The 9,222-nt window shown below is 36.8% G+C and overlaps 1 protein-coding gene across 1 annotated transcript; it reads left to right on the forward strand.

Moving 5' to 3' along the window:
• The first annotated feature begins 205 nt into the window (after window positions 1-205).
• Window positions 206-2,218, forward strand: LOC148941743 (zinc finger MYM-type protein 1-like). The gene has a single exon (XM_089104247.1). It carries the CDS (start codon window positions 206-208, stop codon window positions 2,216-2,218), a length of 2,013 nt encoding a protein of 670 aa, XP_088960373.1.
• The last annotated feature ends 7,004 nt before the right edge of the window (window positions 2,219-9,222 follow it).

A 9,222-nucleotide genomic window follows, 5' to 3' on the forward strand; every position in this document is an offset into this window, starting at 1 on the left:
GAGTTCACCCGGAATCCAGTTTGGAAGAAGGTAAAAGTTGTTCCTGAAGCTGATTAGAGGGTCGATATAGGGGTAAGGAGACATTCTGAATCCATTTTTCAGCTTCATTTCTTACCGGACAAGTAGTTCACCCAGAATCCGGCCAAAACCGGTTTTGGGGCGGTCTCCGGCGAAATTGTGTTTACTGACAATTTTGTTTCAGGAAATGCATGTTACAATTACCAAGGAAACACTTGGCGTTAGAACACCGACCTTGACAGAACACCTAGCGACTGAAACGAGAGATAAATTCAAAACCGGAGAAGACTTCATGCCATCGGTCAACACAAATGATGAGGAGTCAGATATAGGGCAAGAGGTCTCCGATCAAAGACACAACATGAAACTCTTTTCATGTGTCGCCAAGCTGGAGTATATTATATCAGTAGTTGCTGGTTCCAATGACATAGTTAAGACCGTCCGGGAAAATTCTGCGTTGAATGCAAGAGATATCTTGGTGGAAATACAATCTACATCATCTTCTGTGTTTGAGGTGTGCAAGGGACTAACAGTCAATTGCACTGTAAAACTTCATAAATTTTCGGAAACTAGTGGAGTTATTGTCAAAAATCCCAGCGACGATTCCGAAAGTGTAGTTCACAAGGATCCTGGAATAAGGAAGCCTATCTCTAGTGAAAACCATAGGAAATACCTCATTTCATGTGGTCCTAATCAACCAAAGCTGATTGTGTTCCCAGCTGATCCGTCAATATCAAAAAAGAAACAGTGTCGTTTTCACCCCGGCTGGTATGAAGATTATCAGTTATTAGAGTACAGTATCGAAAAAGATGCTGCCTTCTGCTTCGTTTGCTTGCTTTTCCCTAGTGGTCCGGGGCGAGACCAGTCCGAAAACGCTTGGGTGGAAGACGGTGGGCGGCAATGGCACAAAATGAAGAGCCAAGGAAAAGCAAAGAAGGGAAAACTGGCTAGTCACTTCTCTTCCAGGTCAAACAAAGCAGCTTTGTCGGATAATTGTCATTTCGTCAGCAGTAATGGTCATGTTGATTTCCTAATTGATAAAAGAACTCGAGCTGAGCTTTTGCAGCAAGCAAAAGATGAAGAGACAAACATAAAAATTGTGACAATTCTTTTGGACGTTGCAAGAACCCTACCGAGACAAGGCATTGTATTTAGAAGAACGGAAGAACAAGACGGCAACTTTGTTCAATTTGTTCAACTTCTAACGAGATATGTGCCTGCTCTTGAAGCTTGGTTAAATGATTCTCGGTATAGACCATACAAAGTTACCTATATACACAAAATGTCCCAAAACGAGTTCATTGAATTGCTTTCAGCAGAAGTCAGGGAGAAGATCCTTGACGAAGTCCTGGATTCAAAATTTTATTCGGTGATGGCGGATACGACACCCGATGCTTCACATTCTGATAAGCTTGCAGTCGTAATCCGCACCATCAGCTCAGAAGGGATGCCTAGAGAGAGACTATTAGATTTTAGCGAGGCAAATGACAAAACTGGTCAGGGTATGGCAGAAAGTATAATAGGAACACTGACAAGGAGAAGAATTCCGCTAGATAAACTAGCTTTTCAGTCGTATGACTATGCAAGTGCAATGTCTGGTCAGGTTAATGGAGCCCAGCAGAAAGTATTGGAACTTCTCAGTCGCCGTGTGCTTTATATACCCTGCCAGGCCCACAGACTAAACACCGTGATAGAGCATAGAGCATCATCTCTCTTGATAGCCAAGCTTTTCAATATCCTCGAAGAAATGTACGTGTTCTTCTCTTCATCTACAAAGCGTTTTGTCGCCCTTAAAGAAAAACTCTCTTCGATTGAAACCAGCCCTAATCTCCGAAACTTATCACGAACCCGGTGGACCGCAAGGGCTGAAACCATACAAGCAGTGGTTACTTCGTTTGAAGCAATAGTCTCAGCCCTTGAAGAAATAAAACAGATGAAGAACGCCGATACGAAGACGAAAGCACAAGCCAGCGGCCTCCTGAAAAGGATTCTCAACTTCGATTTTATCGCCTGCCTCATGTTCATGAAAAATATCATGTACAAGGCCAGGATTGCAACAGAAAAGCTCGAAGAAGAAAATATGAACATCATCGACGCAATTGAGATGCTAGACGCTACGAAGAAACTTTTCGAAAGAATATCTTGTGAGGAAATGAATAGTTTAATTGACATTGCAGCACAGTTTGCCGAAAGGATGTAAGTGGACCCAGAGGCTGATTTCATCAGACACCATCGTCGGACACTTGGACCATCTCGTTATGACAGCCGATCTCAAAGTCAAGCCGATATCTCAATGCATCAGTTCTTGGACAACATTTCAGAATCTTGCTTGACAAGTTGACTACAATGATGGGAGATAATCTCAGAGCTTGCCTTGCCAATTTTCTGCCATTTTGCACCTTAATCCAGCCTCCTTTGAGCAAAAGTATCTCAGTTGAAGATATTGAGCAAGCAAGAAAGTTTTTCCCAAACCAGGAAAGAGCTCCAGACACCACTGCTATTCAAGTAGAGCTTGAAGTTTTGTTCCAGTTTTGCCAAGGCGCTGCTTGCTTCAGAGAAGTTTTTGGTGAAGGACATCGCCGGAACAGTCACCTTAAGCAGGCCAGACGTCTCGGAAAATTAGCAGTGACTGCACCTGTTGCAGTTGCAGCTGCCGAAAGAACATTCAGCAAACTCAAGTTTGTGAAGAATTGGCTGAGAACTGCCATGCTTGATTCTCAACTGGATTCCCTCATGTTGCTGGCGAGTGAGAAAGACCTCACCGATGGTGTAGACTTAAACAAGATTGTTCAGCGTTGGTCCATTTTGAAGAAGAGGCGAATCCAGATTTAAGCTTTTCTTAGTTGTGTATTTGCGCATGTAGTGTTCCGTTTTTGTCCCCGTAGATAAGTATAAATGATAAAACACTATTGTCTATGAAATTTGTTGGTAATTACGAGTTGTATAATAGGATCTACAAGTTTTTTAAAAGTGGGTTATCACCCCCCCCCCCCTGGCCTTAGTGCTTCGAGCCAACCCTGATCATAGTTAGGTGTTTCTCTATTTAGGTGTAACCCTATTTTTAGTGATAGAATAGATGGAAAATATGAAATTTTGGCTATATATTTGCAAATTAGGGGGGGGGGGTATTTGGACAGTGTGAAGTCAGAAAAAAAGTCTTACCTCAAAATATCAGAATAAGTCTTGCTAAGATATCTTGAATGCTGACCCACTGTATTTTACGCCCACCCCCCTAATGTGTAAATATAGATACCAAATTTATTTCTAAAGTACTATATTTTTATAATAATCAGTTATATTTTCTCAGGATTAATCTAACTTCACTTCTTGAGCGGTTGGGGTGAGGCAGGGTTGATTTGAAGTGCCGATTAATTTAAATTTGCTCTTTCCCATCATTTCACTATCATGGGCCGGGAAGGGAGGGAGGGGTGTGGAATATATAACTTTTCGTTCATAATCTCTAGATGATATTTAGACTACTTGGCTAATATAAAACCGTTTTATGTATACATGTGCTCGATATAGCCAACCAGTTGGCTATAAAAAAACAGCCTAAGTATACACGAAAATATAAAATAGCTAACCGGTTGGCTAATGAGGTGAGTCACTGTATATACAGACAAGAAAAATAGCTAACTAGGATTCTCTGCCATAAAGAGCTAAAAGTAATTTTTTAAGGAGGGGGCAAGGATAATGGTGTTGACTGGATTTTATTTAGTGAAAAGGGGTAAAAAGAGGGCTACAAAAGAGCCGGTCAGGAGTAACAAAAAAATGTAATTATTTTAGAAGAGTGCAAATTTTGGTACTTGTATGACATACCCCTGACCACTCAAATTGTTCATCCATTGACGCACTGTAAATCGGTTTCTTTCGATAGTTCCTTTCAGCTTAGCATGATAAAAGACAGATACCAGTGATAGAATAGATGAAAAATATGTAATTTTGGATATATATTTTCAAATTAGGGGGGGGGTAGTATTTAGACAGTGTGAAGTCAGAAAACAATTCTTACAACATAATATCAGAATAATTGTGGCTAACAAATTTTGCATGCAGACTCACTATACTTTACCCCCACCCCCCTAATTAGCAAATATATATACCAAATTTATTTGTAAATTATTACATTTTTATCATAGCTGGGTGTTTCTATAATTTGGTGTAACCCTATTTTTAGTGATAGAATAGATGAAAAATATGTAATTTTGGCTATATATTTTTTCAAATTAGGGGAGGGGGGGTATTTAGACAGTGTGAAGTCAGAAAAAAATTCTTTCATCATAATATCAAAATAATTGTGGCTAACAAATTTTGCATGCAGACCCGCTGTGATTTGAAGTGCCGATTAATTTAAATTTTCTCTTTCCCATCATTTCACTATGATGGGCCGGGAAGGGAAGGGGGGTGTGGAATATATTACTTTTCGTTCATGGTCTCTAGATGATATTTAGAATACTTGGCTAATATTAAACCGTTTTATTTATGCATATGCTCAATATGGCCAACCATTTGGCTATCAAAAAACAGTATAAGTGTACACGAAAATATAAAATAGCGAACCAGTTGGCTAATGAAGTGAGTCTCTGTATATACAGACAAGAAAAATACATAACTACGATTCTCGGCCATAAAGAGCAAAAACAGCCTTTTTAAGGAGGGGGGGCAAGTCGCCGGATGGGGACTTTTATTTATTGATTCACAAGGGGTATCCATCAAGCTGGAAAAGAGCTAGATTTTAGTCACAAAAATGTAATTATTTTAGCAGAGTATAACGCCGAGCTATAATATTTCAATTAACAACAAATCACATTTCTCAGAAGTATACGAACTGTCCATTGTGGTCTGTCGAGTGTATCTTCTAGATTGGCATGAGAAAAGACAGAGAGCAGTGATAGAATAGATGAAAAATATGTAATTTTGTCTATATATTTGAAAATTAGGGGTGGGGGGGGGGTATTTGAACCGTGTTAAGTCGGAATAAAATTATTAAATCCTAATATCAGAATAATTCTGGTTAACAAATTTTGCATGCTGAATCAGGGTATTTTAGACCCAACCCCCCTAATGTGCAAATATATGTCCCAAATTTATTTCAAAAGTACTACATTTTTATCATACTTAGGTATATTTTCTTAGGATTAATCTAACTTCACTTCTTGAGGGGTTGGGGTGAGGCGGGGTTGATCTGAAGTGCTGATTAATTTAAATTTTCCCTTTCCCATCATTTCACTATGATGGGTCGGGAAAAGAAGGGGGGTGTGGAATATATTACTTTTCGTTCATGGTCTCTAGATGATATTTAGAATACTTGGCTAATATCAAACCGTTATATTTATACATATGCTCGATATAGCCAACCATTTGGCTATCAAAAAACAGTCTAAGTGTACACGAAAATATAAATAGCGACCTGTGTGTATACGTAATTGCTACAATTTAAATAAAGAACATAACCATAGATACATAGGCTAAACAGAAATACAGCGATGGACGTAATTTTTTAAGTAGGGGGGGGGGGCAAGGATACTTAGGTTTTAGGTTAATAAGGTCTTCATAAGGGGTAAAAATAGGATTATAAAAGAGCCGGTCAGGATTAAAAACATGTAATTATTTTAGCAGAGTACAAATTATGGTACTTGTATGACATACTCCGACCACTCAAATTGTCCATCCATTGACGCACTGTAAACCGGTTTCTTTCGATACTTTCTTTTAGCTTGGCATGAGAAAAGACAGAGAGCAGTGATAGAATAGATAAAATATATGTAATTTTGGCTATATATTTGAAAATTGGGGGGGGGGGAGGGGGAGTATTTGGAACGTTTGAAGTCGGAAAAAAATTCTTAAGACATAATATCAGAATAATTATGGTTAAAAAATTTTGCATGCTGACCCAGTGTATTTTATGCCCACCCCCCTAATGTGCAAATATATGTCCCAAATTTATTTCTAAAGCACTACATTTTTATCATACTCATGTTAATTTTTTTAGAATTGACCTAACTTCCCTTCTGGAGCGGTTCGGGTGAGGCAGGTCATATCTCAAGTGCTGATTAATTTAGATTTTCCCTTTCCCATCATTTCACTATGATGGGCCAGGAAGAGGGGTGTGGAATACATTACTTTTTGTTCATGATCTTTAAATGATGTTTAAACTACTTGGATAATATAAAACCGTTGTATGTATACATATGCTCAATACATCCAACCATTTTGCTATAAAAAAACAGTTTAAGTATACACAAAAATATAAAATAGCGAACCGGTTGGCTACTGAGGTGAGTCTATGTATATAACCTATGGATAGGTTAGGTTAGGACAACCAGTTGGCTATCAAAAAACAGTCTAAGTATGCTCAAAAATATAAAATAGCAAACCAGTTGGCTACTGAGTTGAGTCTAAAGGAGCTAAAAGTAATTTTTTAAGGAGGGGGGCAAGGGTGTTGACCTTATTTATTGAAAAAGGGGGAGAGGGTAAGAGGAGGGTGAGGGAATTAGAAAAGAGGTTGCCTCAATTAAGAAAAATGTTATTATTTTTGCAAAGGTATAATGATAATTTATTTGGAGTGTCCATTAATTTAGATTTTCTCTTTTCCTTCATTTTACTTTGATGGCCGGGACAGGTCTTAGGCAGGGATACAGAATATCTTGCTTTCCGCTTATCATATCTATATAATATTTAGGCTATTTTGCTAATATCAAGACGGATATTCACTACAGAGCTATATAAGCTATATAGCTATACAAAGCTATATATATATATATATATATATATATATATATATATATATATATATATATATATATATATATATATATATATATATATATCTGGTGGTATCTCCATTGATAAGCCCTTTTCAGTAATTGAAAGAATTCAGTAACAATTTATATTCAAATCCATCACGCTGAGATATGTATACACTAAAAAATTTATTTGGGAAAATTGAATAAAAAGAGATAATGCACTTTTTACTGAAACAAAACAAGAACAAGCAATATCTTGAATTTCTTGCAAACAAGAGCATGTTTGGGAGTAACGCAGCAAATATTGGGCTGGCCTTCTTCCATTCAGCACATGGCCTGACAAGAGAATATATTATTGGTAAAGTTTCTTTCTCTTACATTAGGTCTTCATGGTAAATGAGATCTAATAGCCAACTGGTTGGCTAATCTAAATGTGTATATAGCTGAGACTTTAATAGCAAACTAATTAGCTAATTCTAGGCTCTAATATGCATTAGAAACCTTATTGATAGCTGACTAGTTGACTATTTTCAAATGAAGGTTATATATAGGCTACATGGGATCTTAATAGCAAACTAGTCAGCTAATTTTACATGTGCAGTCTCCAAGAAACTGTTTTGATAGATGACCAGTTGATTATTTTAAAGTACAGTTAATGTGTACATTTGACATTAATAACCAACTAGTTAGTTACATCTTATATTGTATATACAACTCTAACTTAAGCTGACTAGCCTGGTTGGCTAATTAAGGCTGCAGTGTATATATAGGTGAGATGTAATAGCCAACCAGTTGGCTAAATCTTAGATTATATATCTATCATTAGTCGTTCATATTAGTCACCAAGTTTGCTAGACCAGTTTTACTATATATAATGCTTGGCTAAGGTTTTTTTCTCTATATATAGACTGTACTATTTTCAATTAGCCATCTGGTGGTATCCCAATTTGGACTATGCTTGTACATGATGGGAGTTTAGGGGTAAAGTATAGTAAGCCTGCATGCAAAATGTGTTAACTATGATTATTCTGCATATTATAAAGTGAGAAATTTGGATTTTTTAGAATATGACTTTGTACCTCTAAACTAAGTGAAATGCTTAGAAAAGGCACAAACTAGACTAATCTTAATCTCTAACATCAAAAGGCTGAGTTGAAAAAATATAACAACTACTAACCAGACCGACTGTGCTAATTAGCTTGAGGTCCCAAATAAGCATCATTAAAGTGACATGATTTTCACATAAAAGTTCGAAAAAAACTCAGAAATTGGGGGCTAGGCACACGTAGCCAGTGTTGCCAATTGACCAATACCAAAAAGCGGTGTCGGTCGATGACAATAGCAGTGTTTTTGTGGTATCCTTTCTACCGAAACATGGTACAATTTATGGTATATTTTGATTCCCGAGATGCAAATATTTCGTTAGAAGTTTCAACAAAAAAATTTCTTTTAAAAAGCAATTATTTCTTCGCAAATTTTCTAGGAAAGGAATACTATTCTTTATTATTTTTTTAAGCGGTATATTTTGCCATAGACTTTGAAAAAGAAAATTAAAATAAAATGAAATGAAACATCCCCCAAATACTTAGCCCATATAAAAAGGGAAAATATAATTCCCAATGATAAATCTATATCGTTTTCCCACTTTCTGGCACTCTCGCCCGTTCTTCACCACTAATATTTCGTCCAGACCATCCGTTCTCTAGAAAACTAGAAGCAGGATAATCTATTCTTTTCTGTTTTAAACTAGATTAAAAGTTTATTTATCAATATTCGTTTCATTTTCGGCGCTTTCTTCAAAAATACCGTGTATACTGTCGTTTTTGTCCCATTTTTCTATTTTTAGATCCTCTGATATACCGGCCTTGAAAACGAAAAAAGAGACAAATGTGCCAGTCTACGCTTCCAGTCTTCAGCCACATTTTTTTTAAAGAAAGTAGACAGTTTGACGCACTCCCAAAGACGAGAATACTAGATTGAAAAGTTTTTACTGGCTCAGCAAATACGCAAAACGGCATTTTCGAACCAGATGCTCATTTTTTTCCCTTTTAAATTTTAGATGTTGTGCGATGCAGAAGCAGTTTTTACACAACTTACTACTTCCTTAAAATATATTTCAGAAAATTAATGTAATGAATAATAACATTTGTAGTGATGTCTTTCTACAATTTTCAACTTTTCGAGAGAGCATATTATCTACTTGCTTTAAAACATCCTCAGCATGATTCGGTTTTTAATTTGTCAGCATATTTTTATTCCTTCCCCCACCCCAAAGCAAAGAAGGTAATGACATTCTTGTCAACATAAGTGCCCAAGACGTAGTTGTTCAAAACTTTATTTCTTTGTTTATAATAGTTAATAAGCTTTAACTTCTTTTACTGTATACTGTTCAGTCTGTTGGGCTGTAAAAGTGGAAAGGTAATGCCCAAAAGAAGCAAGATAAGGATAGCCCGGGACT

This window comes from Artemia sp. Qi Xiang Cuo, chromosome 18 (assembly GCF_049724085.1).
Source record: "Artemia sp. Qi Xiang Cuo chromosome 18, ASM4972408v1, whole genome shotgun sequence".
Lineage (NCBI taxonomy): Eukaryota > Metazoa > Arthropoda > Branchiopoda > Anostraca > Artemiidae > Artemia > Artemia sp. Qi Xiang Cuo.

Bases quoted from the DNA above. Each gene is read 5' to 3' on its own strand.
- LOC148941743 (XM_089104247.1), top strand. From the start codon at position 206: ATGCATGTTACAATTACCAAGGAAACACTTGGCGTTAGAACACCGACC.